The sequence below is a fragment of the Mesoplodon bidens genome (genome assembly GCF_964165515.1).
Source record: "Mesoplodon bidens genome assembly, chromosome: 1".
NCBI lineage: Eukaryota > Metazoa > Chordata > Mammalia > Artiodactyla > Ziphiidae > Mesoplodon > Mesoplodon bidens.
In genome coordinates this window covers 34,540,196-34,566,450 of record NC_138176.1, presented here as the reverse complement: position 1 = coordinate 34,566,450, position 26,255 = coordinate 34,540,196, and the positions used below count along the sequence as shown (strand labels likewise).

Below are 26,255 nucleotides of genomic sequence, written 5' to 3'. Positions count from 1 at the left end.
TTTCCCTTACCCTCTCCCACCCCCTACACACACACACACACACACACACACTCAAAGACAGATGTACTTTTAAGGAAACTAGAAGGGCATGGGAAGAAATGGCACTAACATTTGTTAAGTGCCTACTACTATGTTGGCCAGTGTGCTTTATGTGAATTTTCATTTAATCCTCTCAAAGATCCTGCCAGAGTCACACAACCCCCATTCTAGAAATGAGGAAACAGAAGCCTGGAGGGGATATGTGACAAGTGCACTGAGTAGTTATGGAATTATGATAACATCAACTCAATAGCTGAACTGCTATGGCTACTCATCCATTCAGGGACTGTTTCTCAAGCGCCTGATATGTGTCTCTTTAGTGTTAGATAAAGATGCAAGTCATCCAAGCATCATAGTCATTCTGTCGATTTTAACCTATTGCCTCACAGTACCACCTCATTTCCAGCTCTGTTCTAGACCGTGGGAGGTAGCAGGTAACAAGGCAGATAAAAATGCCTTCCCTTTGAACCTTTATTCTAGGGTGTCTACGTGGTCATCATGCTGCTTCTACTAGTCCCTGTCTCTACTGCTGTTTGGATTTGTAGCAACAGGGAACTGATGGCCAGATGTATTTTACGAAATCACTGCACCTTTCAAGGCTTCTGTATATAGTCATTAGAAAATGATGAGGAAAATAATGTTTATAAAATAAACAGTTTGCAACACTGCTTTTCACATCAGTGTCACAATGTGCTGCAAACCTGGCTGTGTATGGTACGAATGCTATGCCATTTGATTACAGAGCCAAACACCACCAAGCCTAATCTTTCAGACAAAAATAAATAAAAGAAACGAATAAATGGAAAGATAAATGGAAGTTCATGACTTCAACTTGAAATCTACTTGATTCACATAAATCCATTCAACGTGGCCTGTGTCTAATGGCTCAGCATCATGAGGGGCTGAAGGAAGGATGTAAGACCCTGGTGTTCTCTCTGGGAACCTGGACATAGCCTTGCCGTGCCCCTTAGTTCAATCAATATATCCTCTCTCCAGCCTAAAGGCCTACCTCACCTGGAGGGAAGAATGGAAAGAAGGGAGGGAGGGAGGCAGAAAGAGAGAGAAAGGAAGGAATGAGGGGGAAAGAGGGGAGGGGTGAGGAAGGGAGGAAAGTGGGGAAGAAAAAAATTTATACAACACCCCAGTGAAGAACATTCATTTTGTTTGACTAGAGCCTATTATGCCCATCAAATAAAATGGAAATATAAATTTGGGTCATTATGAGGCCCCCTCTTTAGAGGTATGAAGGGTATAACAAGAAGGCACTGGTACAGCATGTGCTTAATACCTAGAAATTTTCAAGCTCAAGGGAACACAAAAGGCAGCCTTCAAAGAGAGAGGCGTTAATCTTAAGAGTCAGACAATGAAAGGGAAGTCCCACCTGTCTGACTGGTGCTGGAGGTAGGAAGGAGGTTTTAGGAGGGAACAGGTTAAAGTCGATTGAATATGACCCTTAGATCTCTTGCATCTTTATCAAACACTTAGGTTGATTCGTGTGGCATTGCCAATATGAGACTCTTTTGGATCTGCAAAAATGGCATTGCCATATGGTTCATCCTAAATAGTCTCTGGATGTGCCACACAAAAATGAATAAAATCCAGCTCCAACCTGGAAGAGCTCAGTCTAGCAAGAGGAATTAGATGAACAAATATTTTCTCACTGAGTGCCTTGCCCCCAGGTCATGATCTCCTTTCTAATTATGCTGTTCCTCCAGGTGTAGTTCTCTGCTTCTTCCTTCCTTCCTTCCTTCCTTTTTTCTTTTCTCCTTTCCTTTTTTCCTTTCAAGAAGAGATGGGTAGGGAAGATTTGAAGCCCAAATGTCCCTCTGACTGCTCAGCACATCAAGTTCATTTTCCATTATTTACCACTTATAAATAAATCTGACATTTGTTTGAGCCATTAATTTTCTTTTTAAGATTTTAGAGGTGTTGGTTTCAAAGTGCACTTTCCTCCACCTCAGACCAATTCTTCTCAATTAAAGGCAAACATTCAAGTAGCAAAGAATTATCACCTCACCCTCTAACCTACAGGAAGAGTTTACAAAGCTTTTTCCTATTCTTGACCTCATTACACTCTCTTGATGACCTTATGAAAGATACAAGGCAGGCACTATCCCCATTGGCGAATGAGAACACGGAGGTACACCCTGAGTTTAAGCTGCTCCCCAGTTAGTAGTGGTAAAAGTTAGAAGTTTCCCAAAGTCTTTAATGAGACATCTAGTGCCCTCTCCACCATGTCAATTATAGCAGGACCAGGGAATTCCCTGGTGGTCCCGCAGTTAGGACTCCACACTCTCACTGCTGAGGGCCTGGGTTCAATCCCTGGTTGGGGAACTAAGATCCCGCAAGCCATGCAGTGGCCAAAAAAGAAAGGAAAAAGGGAAAAAAAAATTATAGCAGGATCAGAAAGCTTTATGGATCTGGCTGGATCCTTCCACAGGACATCATCTGAGGAGCAAATATGGCTGGGGAAGGAAGAGAAGATCATGAAGGGAGGAGCCCTACCCTCGCTCTAGTCTCCAAATGCAAATAGTTGGAATTAGACATATACTTTTAGATCCAACTGGTTCCCACCCTGGCCTAACATTAAAGCTGCTCCAAGGGACTTGCCTGAGCATTGATGTAAATTCAGTTCATTCCTAAAGAAGCAATGAACTTATCTCACCTTCTTATACATCTAACTCAGTAGACTTACCTTCTAAAGAGACATTAATAGACAACTTAAAACTTACTACATAGACTCTTCTCCCCCTCAAACCAACCCCCCCCCAAAAAAAAAGAGAATTCTTTATATTTAGGTCCTTACAAATCCTGGGACCCTCTCTTGATTATTCTGAATGACTGTAATATTATACATGATTAACTTAAGTGTTTGAATAGCTTATATATTTCAGAAAGGTTTGAATTTTCCTGATGACCATGTATTACTTCTGAAATCAGGGAAAAAATGAATTAAAAAATCATTTATGACCAATGATCACAAAATCTCTAAACATTTTGTACTGGTTTCTGTTAACACCCATGAGGTTTTCGTAAAGGTTCCCTTGGGCGTCACATGAGTGTCCTCGTGGCAAAGGCCCAGTGGAGGCAGGATTGTTTGCATGCATGTATAAAGACATTTGGGGAAAATGTCATCAATGCCTACCTGCTGGGGAGCACCTACTGTCTGCTCACCACTGCGGAGGTGCAAAAGATATATACAGCAGTCCCCAAGCTCAGGGTGCCTGTGTGTCTCCAGTTAGTCAGGCAGGATGTCCTCATTTCGGCCTTTACAATGACATGCATGTAAAGAGGGCAGTGCAATATACTGGCTGAGGGGTATCTCTGCCACCAGACTGCCTGGGTTCAAAGCATGGCTTTACCCGTTAATAGCTGTGGGATATCAGGCAGGTCACTAAGCTTCATGGTGCCTCCAATTTCTTATGTGTAATATGGAAGTGATAATAATCATCTGTAAAAATGGGGGTGGGGATAATAAAATACTTAGGAGTACCTAGATCCTAAGGTTGTCATGAGATTAGGTCAGTTAATCTATGCAAAGTGCCTAGAACAGAATGTGCTATGCAGTAAACACCATCACATAGGAATAAACTAAACCTCCCTGCCTAACTTCCACTGGTCCTGGATCAGGACTCCGAATGCTGTAGTGTATTTATCCCCTTTAAACATTTTGTATGAAATTAAAATAACTGCACTGGAAGTACCGCAAATTCAGTGAGACACCAACTCAAGATGAGAAGCCGCACTGCAGGGAGGCTGGGAGCACCCCAGATGGCCGTGGGCGATGCTTTCTTAGCAGCAGAGCCCAGTGGCACTGAAACAAACGTGCTGTCTGAGCCAGTCTGGTCTGCCATAGAGAGAAGACTTTCCAGTAGGTTCCATACTCCATAATTAGAGGTTTTCTCAGGTAAATCATGAAAACACCAAAGTGGAGGGAATGGTCATCAGTTCCATTGGGTAGGAAAGCCTGCCTACCATTGAGAACGCTTGACCCTTCTCAGCTAGTCTCAAGGAAGCTAGGTGCTCAGTTCGGCAGTTTCCCCGGTGTTTTAAAGAATGTTTCTTAGGTAGACTCTGAGTCAGGACTTAGAGAATGGAGCTTAGTTGCAGGCACACTTTGAAGAGCCCTCCTAGGGAATTTCCTGGTGGTCCAGTGGTTAGGACTCGGCGCTTTCACTGCTGGGGCCTGGGTTCGAATCCTGGTCGGGGAACTAGAATCCTCATGGCTCAGCCAAATTAAAAAAAAAAAAAAAAAGAAGAGCCGTCCTATTGTTTAGGGCTTATTACCACAGTGAGGGCTCAGAGGAGGGAGGGCACTTTGTGAGCATCGTGGAGGTGGGGCAATGGTAATTCACAGGGCTCTGCAATTTCTCCCTAACTCAGTGTCTTGGTACAAGGGCCTAAGAGAAGCATTCTCTGCTCTTTTCTTTGTCTGGATGGATGTCCTTCTTCTTATCAACTCCAGCCTGCCCCATTCATTCACTCATGTAAAAGTAGCTGTTGAGGACTTATATTATGCCAGGCACTGGGGATACAGTGGTAAGAAAAACATCCTTCCAGTACTCGCTACAGAGTCATCCTAGAAAAAAATTAACATTCATGCATGTTTTCTCAAACCTCTCATTGGCCTGTTTTTGCTCTCTCCCAATCAGTTCTACCCCTCATCAGTTACCCAGATATAGTGCATTCCTTAGTAAAACCTAAGGTGGTGATGCTCATTGAGTCTTTCTTCTTTTTTAATTTTGGAATTCCTTTTTTTTAAATCTTTTTTTTTTTTTATAACCAAAAAACCCAAAAAACAAAAAAACCTGCAGTTCACCTATTTCTCCCATCCCCTCAACCCCACCTCTGGCAACCACCTATTTGTTCTCTGTATCTATGAAGTTTACTGACTCTTAACACCTTGGGTATGTGAGGCTTAGAGCTCTATTCTTTGGGCAGGAAGCGGGGACTCTCAGATTCACCTGCTGTTTAAAAGAACTGCCCGGGGCAGCAATAAAAACATGGTGCCTCTTCCTGTGTAACCCTAGTGGCTGCAGTAATTCAGGACTCAACGCATCATTTCACTCCCACTGTCCTATGACCCAGCCTCCTCCAAGCTCATGCCCTGCAGCCAGTTGCACTTCGTGCTGGTTTCTGGGGGAGGGACATCCACTGAGGAGAAGTTAGCATGGGGACTTCAGGACACATTGTGCCAGCAACTATATTGAGACACATAACTTGAGAGAGATTCTAGACTGGTCCAAGACCCAAGAAATCTCTTCATTCAACCACCATTCAGTAAAAAGAACTATGGAGCTGTTCTCTGGAATAATCTTCTTTAGCAGCATTTTATTAATTCTGCATAGGTGGACAGTCACAGCAGTTCATTTGTATGGTCAGTTTTCTAAATGTTGTTTCTTGGGCAAAGACCACACAAAAGCCTTTCTCCTTCCTGTCCCCCCGCCCCCAGCTGCCCTTTATTGAGAGTAGTCCAACTACCATCCTGAGTTACAGCATTTACTTTTTCTAACACTCTTATGATATGAGGTATTATTACCTCCGCTTAAAAATGAAAAAGCTGAGTTGCAGAGAAGGTACATAACCAAAGTCACACAGCCTGTAAATAGTGGAGCCAGGATTCAAACCAAACTCAGAAAGAATGACTCCAAAGCTGTGCTCTTTGTCACGAAATGGACCATCACTGAGACTGGAAACTTCTGATTCAGTTCCCTTTCTTCTGTGTCGAGGTTCATTGAAAAAAGCTTTCTAATCTAGTGGTAATTTCTAAAACTCAGAAAAACAACATAATTGACTTAAAAATAGATTTTTAAAGTTTTGAATGCTTGCACTTTTGAAATCTTGTATTAATTAAAGGAGGTGGAAAACATAGAAGACTTTTGAGAGTGTTTTAAATGGAATTTGAGAGAATTTTCAAGGGCTTTGGAGGCCGACAGCATAGACTCTTTTGTTTTAGTTTTAGTTTTTTGCTTTTTTTTTTTTGCGGTACGCGGGCCTCTCACTGTTGTGGCCTCTCCCCTTGCGGAGCACAGGCTCCGGACGCGCCGGCTCAGCGGCCATGGCTCACGGGCCCAGCCGCTCTGCGGCATGTGGGATCTTCCCGGATCGGGACACGAACCCGTGTCCCCTGCATCGGCAGGCGGACTCTCAACTACTGCGCCATCAGGGAAGCCCTTAGTTTTAGTTTTTAATTTTTATTGTGAAAACTAAAAATACTCCTAAGAAGAGTATATAACATGTACATGTATAATGCTGGTTAAAAACAGAAAATTACCAGTACCTAGTACCCTTCCCTGTCATACAGCATCTGCTCCTTGTTACGTGTACATTTCTGCAGTATGGACACATGTCCCTTTCCTTGATACTATCAGGACTGTTTCTTACTTATTACCCTTGATTAGCATCAGAATCATTTTAGTGGTAAGTGGAAGAACAAATAGAAAGAGGAGAAAACAATTCCTGTGATAATAGGGCAAGAAATGGAAGAAGGGAAAAGGAGATGATTAAAGAGGATGAATGGATGGATGGATGGATGAATAGATGGATATTTATAAGGAAGCTATTTTCTAAGGAGGAATGAATGAATGGAGCTAAAAGGGAAAAAATGTAGAAAAAGGAGGAAAAAAAAAGAATGTGCTGGAAGGGGGATAGATTAGACAGGCCTCCAAATTTGAGAGCTGTTGGTACTGAGTTGGAGGTTGAGCTGCTCTCTAGAGCAAGTGGGGTGGTGGGGGGAGGGAGGAGAAGGGCAGCTTGAGTGTGAGGAGAGAGAATACATGGAGACAATGGACATGGGGAGACATCCCTTAGACGGAATGCCTGAGTGTGTGATGCTCATACTCAGTGCTAAGTAGAAAGACCAATGCTCAGGCATCATTTTGTTACTCGTATTTTGGAGGGTCCGCTTGTTTGTTTGTTTAATACCATAGTACATAAGGGGCCATAAAATGCATTTATTTCATGTATGACTACAGTTTACATCATTCTTTTTTTTTTTTTTTTTTTTTTTCCAGGAGCCTTGCAAACAACAACCTTCAGACTCTCCCAAAAGACATTTTCAAAGGCCTGGATTCTTTAACAAATGTGTAAGAGGACCTAAGAAATCACTGATTAATTAATTAATTTGCAGTCGTTAACAAAGAAGCCTGGTGTGGATTATTAAATTTTTTAATTGGCTTTAAATTGAATGAGAATTTTTTAATTTTAATTTTAAATTGGCTTAAAATTTGAATTTAGTTGGACTAATGTTTGAGTCTCCTATGGTATTTACCACTATATTCTGAAAATATAGTCCCAAGTTTGCCTTTGACAAAGTGTGTGTCTGTATGGCAGGGACTGATGACAAGGGACTTGGAGGGGGTAGGAAGAGGAGGGCTAGATAGAAATTTCAAGATGCCTTTTTTTTTCTCATGAGGTCCAGGAAATGGGGCTACAAAGGAAAAACATAAAGAAGTCTGGGAAACTGACAGAATAAAGATGAAAGTTTACACCCATGGGTTGATCAGTCAAGAGAGAAATGGAGCAGGAAGTGGGGGAAGGGAGGAAAGTTTGCCTTTTCTCTCATTAGACTGAACAACAGCTCTAGGCTTAATCCCCAGGAATTTGGCTTAAGCCCCAGGAAGGGAATGAACTTAATTATTTTTGACCCTTTTTCAAACAAAAGAGCTTTCAAACTTTGACTTCTAAGCCTCAGAGTGAAAGATCTTTGTAAAGAATTTGTGTATTTTGTAGTAAGCAAAGCAAGTAATATATGCCTAACTCTTTCAAAAGCAATTTAGCTTCAATAAGTGCCTTCCAGAACATTGGAAAGGTATTTAAATGTCACAAGGTAGAAAACAGGAGCAAACGAAAGATGTATGAAAACAAAGGAGTTCTTATTTTTCAGGTACTTTGCTATAGAATATAGATTCAAAACAACTTTCCTCCAATAACAAAAATTTGAGTCAAGAATTTTCTCCTAAACCCAGGATTTAACTTCAAATCAGAAAGCTATGAAAAACTTTCTTTGTTCCTTGTAGTATTCCCCCCACCCCTCCTCCATGCCTATTACCCCAATTCCTGAAAGATGGTTTATTTCCAAGAGAGTGTCAGAATCAGGACACTTCCAAATAGTCTTGGACAGACCACAGTTATCCGCTCTGGTTTACAATAGCCCAGAAAAGTTGACACTCATTATTCTGGGTCAGAGTATTCTTGAGATATGAGGTGAGTCCTGAGAACGTCTTGGAAGTTAGATGATTCTCCATGGCAGACTTGGGGACACAGCGTATTTGGGGACCCTCTGGCTCAACCTTGTGTCAGCCTATACCCCACACTAGCAAAAGAAAAAACACTTGAAATTGGCTCAGTTTCTCCAAGGAATCCCATAATGGGTTTGGCCTCTTGGGCCTACCTTGATATGCCCAAACCAAGAATCATCTAAGAAGTGCAAGGATCCATGCCGACTTGCCTTTTAGTAGATTTCTTGGTTTCTTGAATTACCCCCTAAAACACATTTTTAAATGCTTCAACGTTTAAAAAGTATTCATATGCTGTGTGAAAAGTAGGCGGTACCTATCTTAGGAATTTTGTGTGACCAAGAAGGGTTTTAGGAAAGAGAGTTTTTGAACAGAAGCAATGCAAATAAACAGAGAACTTGGTGAGCTGGGATCATAAGTGGAAATTTAAACTATCTATGCTGTGCAGTTTATTATGGACATGAGCTATTATTGTATGTCTGCATTAACTCGGCTGTGTCGAAGTCATTTCCTATTAAAATTGAATTTGTAGACCATGGAATAGGATCAGGATTAATTATGTCTGTGAGGAAGAAGAAAAGCAAATAGCTCACTCGATGTAATTAAATATGGTACAACAATCACTACATCTTTCTTTTAGACCTGTGCTGCACAATATGGTAGCCACACATGTGATCACCAAACACTTGAAATGTGTTCCTAGTGTAAATGAGGAACTGAATTTTAAATTTAACATAATTTTTAAAAAATTAAATAAAAAACTAAATTTAAATTTAAAAACTGATTCTCTGTTCAATCATTGGAAGACTTTTAAGTATGTTTAGAACAACTTGGGTGTATAAATCTGTTTTTTTCAACTGTAAATTTTGTTAACTCTAAATACAAATCAGGAATTTCTGCTGAAATTTTATTTTCCAAATTGAGATATACTGTAAGTATAAAATACACATCAGACTTCAAAGACTTAGTATACAAAGAGAATGTAAAACATCTCATTAGTAATTTCTATATTGACTATATGTGAAAATGATAATATTCTATATGTATTGGATTACATAACATATGCTATTAAAATAATTTCACTTCTTTCTTTTTAGTTTTTTAATGTGTCTGTAGAAAATTTTTAACTACATATGTGGTTCACATTGTATTTCTATGGACAGCACAGCTCTAGATTGAGCTACCTTTGAATCCAAGAGGGAATAAGTTATGAGGTTGCATTGACTGGGGTGGCCTGCAAGCGCACACTGTGGTCATTCTCTGAGCCCAAAGTGAATGGTCAGTCAGGTTGAAGGTAGATTATGGGCATTATATAAAGCCAGGTGAGGTCATTCTGCACATGTTAATTGCTAAAGTAAAAGTCATGCCTGGGAAGGAAGGGCCCTCGTATATCAAAAGCAGCTGAAGTTTGTCTTTCAGGGACCTGAGAGGTAATTCATTTAACTGTGACTGTAAACTGAAGTGGCTGGTGGAATGGCTAGGCCACACCAATGCAACTGTGGAAGACATCTACTGTGAAGGCCCTCCAGAATACAAGAAGCGCAAAATCAATAGTCTCTCCTCCAAGGATTTTGATTGCATCATTACAGGTAATGTATTCCAAATCATTCCACCTCATAAAATTAAAATAAGGGCTACATTTTTTTACATATACAGGAACTGATTTTTTATATATATTAAAAACCAACTGAGCAATTTAAAAATATTATGAACCGTTAAAAGTTCATGTGTTTAAAAGCAAAGTAAAATTGTCATTTCACTGTTTCTCTAGAATAAATATATTTCTTGTGGACATTTGTGATCTAGCCAAGGAATGAGGCATCAGCACAGCTACTCATCATCATTTTCAATTTTTGCAGAGTTTGCAAAGTCTCAAGACCTGCCTTTTCAATCACTGTCCATAGACACTTTTTCTTATATGAACGATGAGTATGTAGTCATCGCTCAGCCTTTCACTGGAAAGTGCATTTTCCTTGAATGGGACCATGTAGAAAAGACCTTCCGGAATTATGACAACATTACAGGTACGAAAAGCCTGATCGTATTTTGAGTGGAAAGTTAAGCCACTTGGGCCAAGGGCAACAGGAAAAGATGAATGATATCAGGGAATTCTTTGGGCAGGTTGAGAATCATTTGAATCCCAAATCTACCATTTAATGAGTACCTGGGATTGTTCCCTAAAGCTTAATTTCCTCACTTGTAAGATGGGAATAATAATACCTAACTTTCAGTGTTGTTATAAAACAATGAGAGCATATGTTCAAGAAACTGAGCACAGGACCTAGCTTAGTAAATATACAATAAAAGGTGGGTTATTTTTCTTCAATGAAAAAGTACTGAACTAAGAATTATGAGTTCTAATCTAGGTTCTGCAACAAGCTAACTGGTCAAGCCACTCACCCTCACTGGGCCCCTCTTTTTAACTATAAAATAAGGAGGTTATTTTAGATCAATGAGTCTCAAACTTTACGGCAAAAACATTACTTCTGCAAAATATTGGGAAATCTCCTGAAGTCCCCTCAGTTTTCCAATGGATTGCAGCAGGGCTTTGTGAAATCTAAACCTTACCTTTGTGTAAGGTTCTTCTTACGTGTGTACAGTCTGTCAATTGCTTTGAATGAATCTTTAGATGAGCACTGAAATGAAAAACGAATCATATATTTGCAGACTTTCAGATGGCATCATCTAGTCTAGGATGACGAATATGTGTCCTATATACAGTCACTATCCCCTCCCACACCCCAGACAGACATCGCTAATCTATCAAGATGCTCTTTCTTGCAGAGGACAGAATCCTTCTTAACACAGTTCTCCAGGCAGTCACAATCAATCAGTCAATCAATATTGGTATATGGTTGAAAACTAGTGGCCATCTCTGATCTAGTTCCAACCCTCATTGTACAGAAGAGAAAACTGAATCCCAGAGAAGTGATTTTCCCAAGGTCACAGAATTACACAGCCTTGAAAAGGGTCACAACTAGAATAATTTTGCCTATGGATGGAGACAATTAATAGAAAGAGTTGATCCGGAACTTATTACGTCAAAGCCCTTAGAGCTGCAGTCAGAAAAAGCCTGGGGCCAGATTTTCCCGGCTCTCTTTGGATTTCCTAGAGCCAAGCTCCCTCTACGAGATCAGAATCTACTGATAAATGTTAAACTCCTAACAAAGGATATTGAGCTAGGCTTCTGACAGACTCCCATGTAGTTTTCTGAGATTTCCCAAAGTAACATCCAGGAGCTTCGCCCATGACTGTACCCCTCTTTCACTTTTCTCAAGGATTTCTCTTCCTTCTCTTCTGCCACCAGTGACCTAAAGCTTCACAAGTGGCATCTCTCTCCTTTCTCAGGAGAAAGTCAGTTTCTTCTAGAGCAAGAAGCAGTTTATACATAGAGCAAACCAACTGCAGGTAGAGCCGTGGGCCGCCCAGACTATCGCTCAAAACTTTGTGAGGTTCTTCTAGAACCTTGTGGAATGCTGGCCAAGTTGGAAGCCCTTGTACAGCTAACTGCCCACCCCAGGTTGAGTTAAAAGCATAGAGACACTGGTAGCCTTGGGTTTGAATCCCAACTCTGCCTTCTCTTAGCAGCACCGAACCTCTCTAGGCTTCTGTCTGCTCATCTGCAAAAGGGAGGGTGATAATATTTATCTCTTAAGATTGTTGGGAAATTTAATGAGATGATTTGGCAAGGCATATAGCTGGTGCTCAATAAATGGCAGTTTCCAACTCATGATATGTCAGGGAAAGCAATGCTTTCTTTCTGTAAGAAGCGAGAGGAGAGGGAGTTCCCTGGCGGTCCAGTGGTTAAGACTTGGTGCTTTCACTGCTGTGGCCACGGGTTCAATCCCTGGTTGGGGAACTGAGATCCACACATGGCTTGGCCAAAAAAAAAAAAAAAAGTGAGAGGAGAAAACTCAGGCTGTAGCCATGTATCCTGAATGTCTAGTACACGTTGGATGTGACATGACAACTCAGTTATTGATAACAAGGCTCCGTGAGGTACAAAGGCACAGAACTTCAGGATCCTGCTGCCATTAGACCTGATTAGGAAATCGGCCTTGCCTAGTCAACCAAGGAAATGATTTTGGTGGCAGTTGCATGGCTTCGGCATGCGTATTAACATGCTCCAAAAGAGGATGGCCATCCTCCTAATCTCTCATTTGTCTTTTCCAGGCACGTCCACTGTAGTGTGCAAGCCTATAGTCATTGAAACTCAGCTCTATGTTATTGTGGCCCAGCTGTTCGGCGGCTCTCACATCTATAAGAGAGACAGTTTTGCAAATAAATTCATAAAAATCCAGGATATTGAAATTCTCAAAATCCGAAAACCCAATGACATTGAAACATTCAAGATTGAAAACAACTGGTACTTTGTTGTTGCTGACAGTTCAAAAGCTGGTTTTACTACCATTTATAAATGGAACGGAAATGGATTCTACTCCCATCAATCTTTACATGCGTGGTACAGGGATACTGATGTGGAATATCTAGAAATAGCCAGAACACCTCAGACACTCAGAACGCCTCATTTAATCCTGTCCAGTAGTTCCCAGCGTCCTGTAATTTATCAGTGGAACAAAGCAATACAATTATTTACTAACCAAACTGACATCCCTAACATGGAAGACGTATATGCTGTTAAGCACTTCTCAGTGAAAGGTGATGTGTACATTTGCTTGACAAGATTCATTGGTGATTCCAAAGTAATGAAATGGGGAGGCTCCTCATTTCAGGATATTCAGAGGATGCCATCGCGAGGATCCATGGTGTTCCAGCCTCTTCAGATAAATAACTATCAATACGCAATTCTTGGAAGTGATTATTCCTTTACTCAAGTGTATAACTGGGATGCAGAGAAAGCCAAATTTGTAAAATTTCAGGAATTGAATGTTCAGGCACCAAGATCATTCACGCATGTGTCCATTAATAAGCGTAATTTTCTTTTTGCTTCCAGTTTTAAGGGAAACACACAGATTTACAAACATGTCATAGTTGACTTAAGCGCATGACACACCAAATTCTGTGGCTGCCATCAGAAACTTTCTACAGTACATGATCCGGATGAACTCAATGCATGATGACTCTTCTTATCACACTTGCAAATGAATGCCTTTCAAACACTGAGGCTGCTAGAACCAAGCACTACCCGTATCTCCATCCTTTCCTGTCCAGTCCAGTGGTGTGGGAAGTTACCTTTTATAAGACAAAATTGAATTGTGTAACTGTTCTTTGCAGTGAAGATGTGTAAATAAGCGTTTAATGGTATCTGTTACTCCAAAAAGAAATATGAATATGTACTTTTCCATTTATTTATTCATGTGTTCAGAAACAACTGCCAAATAAAATGTTTACATTTTCTTTCATATCCCAAAGGTAATTATTTACAGGAGTTATTTTATTCTTGGTGATGGTATGTTGAGGAAAGAATGTTATACAATAGGGTTATATTTGTATCAAGAATTTATGGTGTGAATAATGAGAAGATAAACACTGATACTGATTACTCATCATTTATTAATAGGATGATCAGTTGAGATTGAACATTCAAAGGTGTTTCTAAAGGGCATGGCTTTGGGGAACATTTTGAGGTGAAATGGTGACAAATGGAAAGAAGGGTAGTGAAATTTGCCTATTACAAGAAGGCTAATTTGACAGTTAGACCCATCCTTTTCTATCTGGTAGCTCCAGCTAAAAACATCATTCAGACAACTTATAGAAGAAGGCAAAGTCAAGATTTTGGATTTTTAAAGCCCTATTCCGGGGCTTTCTAAATGTTTGACTCTGGAATCATCTGACAGCTGACAGATTGTAACCTTACAGCACTTGTCTCAGATGTATCCCATATGAAGTCCTCTTAATATGATCAAGGATGCTTCACTTCTAGACACCAGTTCTGATACATTACTGACATACTGCAGAGTGCCTATGAGGCTCATATTTGATTTTCTAAATTCCTGCTCCTGGATCACATGGTATGTTAGCACTTGGCACAATGCCTGTGATAGAGCAGGCTCTTAAAAACTACTTTCGAAGATGCAGATGTCCTCCTGTTATAAACTTAATAATAAATTTCATGAGGCCCTTTGATCAAATGAGTCATACTGATTTGAGTACCTATTAAGAACGGGGTATCATTCCTCTGGTTTGGGGAGGGAAACTGAGGAAAGAGGGCATAGTCCTTGATCCGTGGGGCTTTAGAAGACTACTGGGGGGTTAGGACACAAAAAACTACAGTTAGCAGTGAGTGCCAAATTTCACCTGAACATTCTGATTTTAAGTATCGGGGGAGTATCCACAATGAGTTCCTGCAAGAAGTGGCCCTTGTTTGAACTTAAAGGGAAGACATGATTTCAAAAGGGGATCAGGGCAGAGAAGATATTCTTGGCACGATGTGGTTCTGTGTACTGCCTTCACAGAGGGGATCAGAGCTTCCTCCAACTCATTGTTCCCCAGAATCTTTTGCCAAATGACTAGGGGCGTGGGGGCAGGTGGGACAGACAGCAACTCCACTGGCAGCACATGCCTGGAGAACTTGAGGCATCAGAGGTACACATAATAGTTACATAGTCTCTGGGAAGCAACACCTTGGGGAGTTATGCATAGAAACCAGACTCCTTTACCACATGGGGAAAATACTAACTCTGACATCAGGGTTCTGGGGGCACAAGAAGAAGACTTACCCACTCCCAATCCTACACATAGGGAGACCTGGCCTTTGAATGTCTGACTTTCTTTGATCCCTTGTCCTATAAGCAGCACATATGTGTTGGAGAACACCTGCTTGGTACAGACTGGGTTTAAGTCCAGCCCTGCAATGTACTGATTTTGTCCACAGGCAAATGACATGACCTCTCTGAGCCTCGGTGTCTTCATCTGTAAAGGGACAATGATGCCTACTCAAAGGACAACAGGGCTTCCTTGGTGGTGCAGTGGTTGGGGGTCTGCCTGCTGATGCAGGGGACATGGGTTTGTGCCCCGGTCTGGGAAGATCCCACATGCCACGGAGCGTCTGGGCCCGTGAGCCATGGCCGCTGAGCCTGCGCATTGGGAGCCTGTGCTCCGCCACGGGAGAGGCCACAACAGTGAAAGGCCCGCGTACCGCAAAAAAAAAAAAAAAAAAAAAAAGAACAGAAGGATTAAATGAAACAATGCACACTTGGTGGATTGAATTTTACAAACATGACCACAACAATATCTCCCATCCTACATGCTCTATGAGAACTTCCCCCAACCCCATCAAGAGGTGATGCCTAATTCCCCTACCCTTCAACCTGGACGGCTTTGTAAACCAATAGAACGTGGTGGAAATGATGCAGTTTGACTTTTGAAGCTAAGTCATAAAACGATGAAGCTTCTGCCTTGTGAAATTGGGACAATCACTTTGGGAGGCCTGAGCTGCTGCGTAGAAAGTCCTATTAGCCTGAGGCCACCATTCTGAGGAAGCCCAAGCTTTGGTCAACAGCCCCAGATAAGGTCCCAGCCAACAGCCACATCAACCACCAGTCCTGTGAGTGAAAGATGGCTCCAGGTGGTTTCAGTCCCCAGCTGTCAAGTCACCACAGGCCATCAAATCTTCCCAAGTGAGGATCCGGAAATCATGGAGCAGAGACAAGCCATCCCTATGATGCCCTGTCTAAATTCCTGACCCACAGAATCTATGAGCATAATAAAATGGTTGTTTTAAAAGGCCAAGTTTTGGGGTGATTTGTTATACTGCAGCAGTGATCATGCAAAGAATAGCGTGGGAAGTGCTTAACACAGAATGGCACAAATTAGCACTCACCAAGTGCTAGCTATTACTAATGGGCTCCACACTCAGAATATTGTATGCTTTGGGGTCATGCTCTACCTTATTGTTGTAATATAATTCACCGTCATTTCTTTTTTTTTTTTAATTTATTTTTGGCTGTATTGGGTCTTCATTGCTGTGCTCGGGCTTCCTCTAGTTGCAGCGCACGGGGGCTACTCTTCCTTGCAGTGCGGGGGCTTCTCATTGCAGTGGCTTCACGTTTTGGAGCACCGGCTCTAGGCACGTGGACTTCAGTAGTTGCGGCATGCAGGCTTGGTAGCTGTGGCTCACAGGCTCTAGAGCACAGGCTCAGTAGTTGTGGCACACAGGCTTAGTTGCACTGTGGCATGTGGGATCTTCCCGGACCAGGGCTCGAATCCGTGTCCCCTGCATTGGCAGGCGGATTCTTTTTTTTTTTTTTTTTTTAACATGTTCATCAACCCAGTAAAGAAACTCTGTATGAATTTTATTTTTTTATTTTATTTTATTTTTATTTATTTATGTTTGGCTGTGTTGGGTCTTTGTTGCTGTGTGCGGGCTTTCTCTAGTTGCTGCGAGCGGGGTTGTGGCGCGCGGGCTTCTCATTGCGGTGGCTTCTCTTGTTGCAGAGCATGGGCACTAGGTGAGCGGGCTCAGTAGTTGTGGCTCATGGGTTCTAGAGCGCAGGCTCAGTAGTTGTGGTGCACGGGCTTAGTTGCTCCGCAGGCATGTGGGATCTTCCCGGACCAGGGTTCAAACCCGTGTCCCCTGCGTTGGCAGGCGGATCCTTAACCTCTGCGCCACCAGGGAAGTCCCGGCAGGCAGATTCTTAACCACTGTGCCACCAGGGAAGTACCTGTCATTTCATTTTTGAAGACTATCTCCTGTTTTCAATATGTTCCGACTCTGTGCCAGGCACTCTGCTGACTTCAGGGCTGCAGAGATAGTAGATCTAGACCCTGTTTGTTTTCATAGAGGCATTGGCTGTTTAAGTTAGCAAACCAACTGTCTAATTTACCTCGAAGCTGAGACCCAGAGATGTGAAGCAAGCTAGGTGAGGTAAGCTATGGTCCAGGCCTCCTGACACGTGGCCCAGTCCCTTCTCCATCACATGGTGCTGCCTTTCAAAACCATCCCATTGGAACCTGGGATTGCAGATGGGGAGAGAGGTGAGGAGTGAAGAGGCTGACCGAGAAAAATAAATTCGAGAAAGACGGAGAAGGAGGACATATGGTAGGGTCCACTTTTGCAGGAATTGACCAGTGTTTTCTGAGAGTTGCCCTCTCTCCCCGTAACCCTCATCTACTCTATACTATGCAACTCTGCCCGCTCTCCAGCCATAATGATTGGACCTGGAGTGAACTCTCAATCTAGGTGCTCAATCCAGAAGCTGGGCTAGGCTCAGCCTAAGCCAATCCATTCTCCCTCCTGGATATCTGCAATTAGGACAGCAGAGTCTGGGCCAATTAGCCACAGGCACCAGACTTGTAAGGTGATGATCTTAAATTAGGTTCCCTCGAAGCAGTGGGAGTTACTGAAGGAGTGCTCTCAGGTAAGGGAGAGAGAGGCGCATGGGGCAGGGGAAGATGTCAAGCAAAGATGTTCTTTCAGGAGAAGTCCAGCTGCAGCCTGACCCCATGGGGAACTCTAAAGCACGAACTGTACCACAGAATGTGTCCTGCTTTGAAGCAAGGAATGTGGACATTTATATCCCTCATCTGACAGTGACTGAAGAATGTGGGGCATAACCTCTCAGGCATCTCCAGCTGAGAAGGTTGCAATTGGCTAAGGGTAATCCTACAGAGAAGGGTACCAATGTAAGCAGTCATTAACCAACACCCACACTGCAGGATGGGTGCACCAGCCTAGCAAAGGGCACCTGGGTGGGTGACCGAACGCATACGCTACAATGATGGTGGCTGAGGCACTGCTCTGTTTTGGAGCAGCCATGATGGTCCAGGAACCAGAAGAGCAGAGGGAACTGGTCTGAAAGGTGAGAAGAGAATGAAGCAGACACTCAGAAAGAAGGAGGGGTGAGAAACTACATAGTCAGGAGAGAGGGAGGGAGTGGAAAAAGAAGGAGGGAAGAAGAGAGAAAGGGGGTAAGAAAAGGGAGAGGGAAGGAGGGGAAATGGGAGAGTAAAAAGGAATGGAGGAGGGAGAGTGGGAAGAAGATTGGGAGGCATGGTGTCCCAGCTTGGGTCACCTGAGAACCAGACTCTGAGAAGTTAATGTACAAGTATTAGGTAGTACCTTTGAGACCAACACTGGGAAGGGAGAAGGAATTAGAATTTGGCAAAGAAAGCAGCTGAACTGTGATGCAGTTCTAATAAAAGCAACCCTGTAGGGAGCTCTAGAGCTGAGATGTCCTTTCTCAGCTGTCCCAAGTTGGAGCAAGGGGATCAGACCTTTATAGCTCCATTGGAGGTGGGCTGTCCCTGGAAGAAATCATGGCCTTAGGTGAGGCTGTTTTTTCAGCCAAGGCAATCCCCAAAGAAGGCAGACAGTAGAGACCCATCTTCTGTTAGTACTCCCAGAAGCTGAGAAAATAAGTCCTTTATTCCTGAATGAGGATCTGGGCAGTACAACACAGCATCCACCCCAGAGGGAAAGGAGTGAGGAGGAAGAATGGGAGAGAGGAGACGGGGAGGAGCAGCCCGGATTCCTAGTGATTGTCCACTTTCCACTCCATCCCTCATGATATCCAATGGCACTCCCTGTCCTTGAATTCCTTGAGATACCTCTGTAACCTTCTTATAACAACCCACCACACACACACACACACACACACACACACACACATTTTGTCTTGTTTTAGGTTAGTTTGTGTGGTTTTCTGTATTTGCCACAAAATTATCTTCGACTAAGTCAGAGCACTTAGGCACAATGTACTATAAGGCAGATACAGTGGTGAGTACTAGATATTTCAATCTCTTTTCTCTCTGCTATTCAAACTGTATAATTTCTATTGATCTACATTCAAATCCACCAACTCTCTCCTCTGTCATCTCTGACCACAAATTTCTTTAAAAAGTAGTATTATTTCAACTAGCTCAGAGCTTCTCAACTTTCTAAAAATACTTCCAGTGCTTTAAAAAAATTTTGGACCATGGAAATTTTTAAATCTCCAATGTATTTTAGACCAATGTATTTCCATTTATATTCTGGACCAATATTTTTGGAAATTAGAATAAAAATGAATTACCAGAAAAACAATCACGCGCTTGGTTATTGTGGCAATGTCAAATTGCTGTAAGAGTTTCTCAGCGCTGCCTCTCAAGTTCTGGACTTATCTCATCCCAAATGGATTCCACAGTCTTCCTGGACTGGCAGTGGTCCTAGAACCACATCTATAGGTAAACTGAACTAGTCAATGAGAGCTCAACTCACTCATTTCAGCTCTTGCAGTTATATGTCAATCTTAATGTGGGATGTAGACGCATTTTCATATGATTGTTATCAAGGGCATCAGGGCATCCACAGAAACCACAGGCCCAGGAAGACCTACAATGGCCCTATAAAGTTCTGAATGTGGAGTTCAAAATTTGGCCCAGCTTCTCCTCCCACTCTAGCATCCTCCACTTCACCCACCCACCTGTTACCCACACAACTGGCCAATCCCTGTCTATCTAAGCACTTACATGCTTCCATGCCCAGGCTGCTCCAACCACCTACAACGCCCTTTACTTACTCTTTTAACTTTTGAAATCTTAGTCCTTCTCATCGAACCAATTAGATAGGATTTCTCCTTTCTCTGGCTTTCTCAGCCCGTTGCTTTTACCACGAGCAAGACTCACAATTCATTCTGCCTTGCCGTTTGGTTAGTTGTTGGTACGTCCATCTCTCCCACCAGGTTACACATCCCTGAGGGTCAGGACTGTCTCTTAGGCAGCTATGATCCTTCTATGCCACCCCACCCTCAATCTCCTAGAACAGTCCCACTTTTAGCGAGAACACAAAGTTGGCGGGAATGAAATAGATTTAAGCCCAGCAGCTTCAGCCTTCATGTTCACATATCTGAGAAGCAGCCACATTCCCTATTCCATGTGGTAAATTTCCAGTCCCACAAAAAATCCTCACCATGGATTACCCCAAAAGAGCAGGCCCGCATAGGCCCACCTGCTCCCCAGGGGTAACCAGGGTGAGATGGAAGGTAAAAGAGACATAATTTATTTCCAGAGTCATTAAAAACACATACTGCAGATCTACCTAAAACCTAGTCCACAAAACTGAAGGCTAGGAACTGATTTAATTAATCCATGGAGACCCTAAGGATGAGAAGTTTGATACTCCTGGAAATTCTATGCCCTTTACAATTTTTGTCCCCAGGTAAGGATCCACATCCCTGGTCAGCACTACTCAGAGATGCCAAGAGGAAGCATCTTGCCTAGATGAAGCTTTCAACAATAATTCCCAGCAAAACTGTATCCCAGAAATCAGTCCTCTTAATAGTGCCAGATCCCAGGACAACTGTCCTTTGTCCTTTATTTCCTTGATCTTGTCTACTCACACATGTTTAACAATTCTATCTTTAATTTAGGAAATATTCTTTAATATTTTAATTTCATTATAATAATGGGTGCCATTTATTGAGCACTTACTATGAGTCAAGTAATATACTAAGTGCTTTATCTGCATTATCATTTTTATCCTTTATAGTTCTATATAATAGTATTATTTTACAGATGAGAGAGCTGAGTCTTAGAAAAGCTAAGTAACTTGCCCAAGTCAAATAGCCAGTTAAGAAGCAACGTCAAGATTCATTTGGATAGTATTCATCAGTGACACCATGCTTTGAAGTGCTTAAAGACAAAACATATTAAAACTTCTAAACTCTGTAAACTGCCAGATAGACAGATATACCACTCAGGAACCTAGAGTGTTCCTAGTAGTCTCAGGCTATCAGATACCTACACCTATGGACACAGCAAGCGCAATTTCATTGAAGATGTTTATTGATCACCTACTATGTGCAAAACGCTATGATAAATGACAAAAACAAAACAAAAATGAGCGAGAAATTGTCCCTACCCTTAAAGGATTTGCACACCACTGGGGCTATTTCTAAAAGGCAGCATGCAAAAAAATAAAAGAGGCAAAAGTGAGATCTATAGGAAAAGTGAGATGTGACCCATGTTTTCCCATTTTTGCCTGTAGGTCTATCCTGATGGTGCCCACATCAATTCTCTCTTTGGGGCAGTAGACACAGTGGTTAACAGAATATGCTTTAGACTCAAGCAGACCTGGGTTTGCATCTCAATGTGGCCACTTATTAGTTCTGTGACCCTGGGTAAGTTAATCTTGTCTGCAAAATGTGAATAATGATTACATAGAATGGGTTTGTAGTGATATGTGCCCTTATTTTTTTAAGTGTATTATGTTTCTTTTTTTTTTTTTTTTCTAAAAGAAGACAGAATCAGGTTCAGAAGGGGTTTACTCTATTGAGGCTATGTGACTTTGGTCAAGCTTCCTCAATTAGCATGAGTCATTCTCAACTAATAGTGGTCTAGTGAGGAAAAGCATAGTCCCATTTCCTGTCTCCAAACTCTGTCCACTCTCAATGGGTGTATCAGAATTATCCGTGGGTGTACTTCTAAATACACACGACCATTTCTCTACCCCAGATTCTGATCCCTGAGGAGTCATGGTGGTCAGGATTCTTTTGGTTGTCAGTTGCAGAAATCCAACTGAACTAGTTTAAACATAAAAATGCATCTAGCTTCAGAAAAACCTAGACCAGAAACTCAGGTGATATTTTCATTAGTCTGTTTTTCTCTGACTCTTGGCTCTATTTTCCTCCATGTTGACTTCTTCCTAAGGCAGTCTCTCCGTTCATGGTGAAATGACAGCCACCAGCAGCTCTGACATTGCCTCTTGCCAGTCTAGCCATGCCCAGTAACAAGACCTCTTTCTCAGTAGTTTTAGCACAGGTTGGAGGATGATGCTCAATGGCCAGAGTGCCCACCTGAAGTAATTGTTTTGGCTAAGGATAGAGTGCTCTGATTGGCTAAGCTTGGGACATGTGCCCACCCCTGGAACCCATGGATGAGAACCACGTGGAATGAAAGTGAGGTAAGGGTGATTCCCTAAAGTAAAATTAGAGTGCTGTTATAAAGGAGGAGAGGATGCCGCGTAGGCAAAACAACAACAGTCATCAGCAAGAGGTGTGGTCTCTACTGAGATCCTCTACTTAGAGAGATAGGGTAACCAGAGGAGAAGCCACGGCCTCAGATGTGTTTAGAATCCCTTCACTAAAAGGTTTCAAAGAGCGCTTCCAGCTCTTATTTTGTGAAACTTGACAAAACATAACCTCCCATCTTTGTCTATTATTCATGATGATTCACTGTTACAATTCCTATATACATTTTTAAATGGTGTTCTCTCAAATATTCTGTTTTAAAATATTTAAACGGATAACCTTTATTTTAAAAGGATGTTTTTCCAAGTGAAGTCAAGCTTCCAATTCTGATTTAGTGGCCACCCATGCCTAGGAGATGAGACCAAGCGTTCCTAGATCATTTTCTGTTCTCCTGGATGTGCTTCCATTTCAGATCAATCTCCATCTGGCGAGGACAGCTCTCTCCTTGCTCTAGTTACCTTGAGGTTGGCTTTGCAGATTAAAATCTTAGAGGCTCCTTGATGGCCCAGGACTTTCTCTGACTAAGCTTTCCCATAGGTATCTCGTCATCATCTGGAAATTATCATCGGCCAGTCTCAGCAGAGAACAGAATATAAAGTGCTGGCTTCTGTTAATAATGGTTCCCCAATCTGGATGTCCCCCAGAATCACCTAGAAAGCAAACTAACTATACAGATTCTGGGGCCCTCACCTCAGATCCTCTAAAACTGAGTCTTCAAAGACTGGGATCCAGGAATTTTTATTTTTAAACATCCCTTAGGTGATTCTGATGTTGATAGTTCATTACCAGTCCACTAACTGGGACTTGGGGTCCCCTACTCTAAATAACCACATTGGACTGACCAGCGGCATGTCAAGAGCACCAAGCCTATGGTTACAAAAGTTGGCCCCGAACTCTAGAACGTGCTAGCTTTAGGTATTACCCTGGGTGAGACATTTAAGTTTCTTTTGGCCTCAATTTCCTCTATAAATTATTGGAACTGGATCAGGTCATCCTGAAGGTCTTTCCAGCTCTGAAAATTCTATAGCTCTCTGTTATAATGGGGAAAAAAATTAGCTTGGAAGTTTGGAGATCTTGGCCCAGTTCCAGCACTTTTATATTTTTGTGACCTTGAGAAGTCATTTTCATTCCCTGGGCCACAATTTTCTTTCTTTAAAAATGAGTTTGTTGTAGTATATGAGTTCTTTATTTTTATAATTTAAAATAGCTCTAAGATAACAATTAAGCCTTAGATAATCCTTCAGGATAACCTGCTGAGATGTACAGTATGAATAAGCTGAGGATGATCACAGTTTCCTGTTGACTTGGATTTGCTGGGTTGAGGATCTGCATGCAGCATTTGGTATGTTGGTGTTTAATGGATATGACATTTCACTGCACCAAATGGGAATGGAATATTTTTAGCACAGAATTCATCAAGGTTTAGTAAAAAGGACGTGTTCTCTGAATGGAGTGAGAACAAGCAGAGATACTATTTTTAAAGACCAAAAATAAAGGCCCCTTCCCCTTCACTATCACAAAATAGTCATATGTGCACTTATTTTCACCACAAAGCTTGAAGAACTTACTCCTTTCTGTATCTCCTAAAAAGCAGTATTCCATCTAGTGCAATAACTCTGCCAGCTCACACACATTCCTCCTGTATTTATACTGCCTGTGAACTTATGTTAAATAGGCTAAAAACACTGTTAATCATTGAAAGCTACCACTTATTGAGCACTTACTCATGTGCTGAATGTTTTACATGTATTTAGTCATCCAAGCCTTGCAACAATCCTATTATCACTGTTTTCTAGAGAAGGAACTGAAGTTCAGAGAGGTTCAGAAGTCTACCTAAGGCGTATAGCTAGGAGACAGCAGAGCCCGGATTCAAATTCAGGTCTGTCTTTCACAGACATCGAAAACAAACTTGTGGTTACCAAAGGGGAGAGGGAAGCGGGGAGAGACAAATGAGGGGTATCGGATTAACAGATACAAACTACTGTATATAAAATAGATAATGAACAGTGATATACTATATAGCACAGGGAATTATGCCCATTATTTTGTAGTAACCTATAATGGAATATAATCTGCAAAAATACTGAATCACTATGCTGTACAAATGAAACGAATGCACTACTGTAAATCAGCTACACTTCAATTAAAAAATAGCTAGGTCTACAGATGAACTGGTTTGCAGGGCAGAAATTGAGACACAGATGTAGAGGACAAATGTATGGACACCAAGGGGGGAAAGTGGTGGTGGGGTGGGATGAATTGGGAGATTGGGATTGACATGTATACACTAATATGTATAAAATGGATAACTAATAAGAAACTGCTGTATAAAAAAATACATAAAATTTAAAAATTAAAAAAAAAAAATCTAGGTCTGTCTGAAATCAGAGCCCTAGTGATTGACCACTGTACTTGCATTGATTGTATCAGTCAGGATAGGCTGGGGTATATGCAATCCTTTGGTAGAGCTCAAATATTACTTGCCTAAAATAATAAAGACTTCTTTCTTATTCATGCTACTGAGAGCACTATTCCAAGTCATCATAATCTTCATATACTGATGCGTGAATTGATGGAATAGCCACTGCTTGGGACGTTACTATGTAACTGTATCACAGGGGAAAAAACCCCAACAAAGCATGCACTGGCTGCTACTATTATTTTTATTGGAATTCCTTTATTTGATTTTTAAAAACTATTTTCATATAATACTTGATAACCTTTTTAAAGAAAAGTTTTCCCAAAAATGGAGATTAAAGGTGACTAAGCTCCCTTACTGCCTGACCCCAGCAAACTCTTAGAGATGCCACTGTTGGTTTGATGAGGATTTTGCTGTCTCAGCCTCCTAATCTAAGGCCAATATGCCCTGTAGTCATCAATGATATGGGGCAGATGTTCATGCTTAAAATATTTACACTGGTGTGGGGGAAGAGTGCAGACCACTTTTAAATACACACATCTGCTAAAATGCTCTTCCATGGCAAACAAAAAAGGCTACGTAGTAGGTGGATCCTCCCAGAAGTACTTCCCAGATACTGCACTGCTAGCCTGCATTAGTGTGCTGGGAAGGGTCAGCGCAAGCCTCTGAAGAAGTCTACACTCTAAAATAAAACTTGACATGTATTAATGGTCCCTAATAACCCAGCATGTTGGGGTATCTAAACCTAGGCTCCTTTATTTCTAGGATACCCAATTTTATCCCCATCAGCATCTTTCTAAATCTTTTCCCCTTTGCTTTCTGTTTAAAGGGTCAACCTGATGCTGATATTTGAAATTTCTGCAATGCTCAGCTACCACTTCAAGGATGCTGTAGCAGATAAAGCATAACAATAACAATTATAATATTACTATGCTGTAGTGAGTAGCTTCGTGTTTAGAGGCCCCCAAATAGGAACTATCACAAAATGTGGGAGCAAGGTCAAGAGATATTACCGTCTGACAACAAATTGAATGAGAGGCAAGGCAGAGTTGATGAGCTCAGACATTTTCTGGTCATATATCAGGGCCCTTCCCAGAAATAACCCATTATTCTTTATGATGGGTGCCAGAATCATTCACATGGCTTGTGAGATAAACTCTACCCGGAAGCTGCAGCATGGCTTCATGCCATGCTCCTTCATAATAAGAGGGCTTGGTACCTGCTAAGCACAGACGAGGAAGGAGAGTTGGAGGGTAAGAATTGCAACCTTGGTGGGGAGGGGGATGTGACCCAATGGTTAACAGACAGAACAAGCCCACTGTGGTCAGCAGAGGGCAGCAGAACCAGACTGCCCTTGCAGGCGGCCCCAGAGACTGTGTGGCAGCTACTGTGGACATCTAAGCTCCAGGGGATCCGGTCCACGAAGGGTGGTCCCCGGAAAAGTTACAGCTAAAGTGGGAAAGGAGGTTTGGGGAAAGAGATTTCCTTTCCCGAGGCTGTTCTGGAAATTCCAAGAATGGAGTCCAGGGGCTACCAAGGTTCAAGAACTAGAATAATAATTAAATTTTTGCTGAATAAACTTTGCCAAGGTCCTGCTTCAGCCCGATGAGGAAGGCAGCAGAGGCCAGAGGAGGAATCTGAAACTGAGGAAGA

At 41.9% G+C, this 26,255-nt stretch overlaps 1 protein-coding gene and 1 long non-coding RNA gene across 4 annotated transcripts in view; one reads left to right on the top strand and one right to left on the bottom strand.

The window, feature by feature from the left end:
* The window catches only part of LGI1 (leucine rich glioma inactivated 1), a gene marked incomplete at both ends in the record, with an annotated part of 33,310 nt that extends 20,025 nt beyond the window's left edge, over window positions 1–13,285 (top strand). For 2 of the 3 annotated variants that reach the window (XM_081236760.1, XM_081236761.1), the window contains 4 exons: window positions 7,053–7,124; window positions 9,696–9,865; window positions 10,136–10,300; window positions 12,450–13,285. In XM_081236760.1, the coding sequence (XP_081092886.1) occupies window positions 7,053–7,124; window positions 9,696–9,865; window positions 10,136–10,300; window positions 12,450–13,285 (1,243 nt within the window). The remainder of the gene's footprint in view (window positions 1–7,052; window positions 7,125–9,695; window positions 9,866–10,135; window positions 10,301–12,449) is intronic. The other variant, XM_081236762.1, reaches the window with a different exon arrangement.
* Window positions 1–26,255, bottom strand: part of LOC308618650 — a 192,294-nt gene that overhangs the window by 1,304 nt on the left and 164,735 nt on the right. The gene's annotated exons all lie outside the window — the stretch shown is intronic.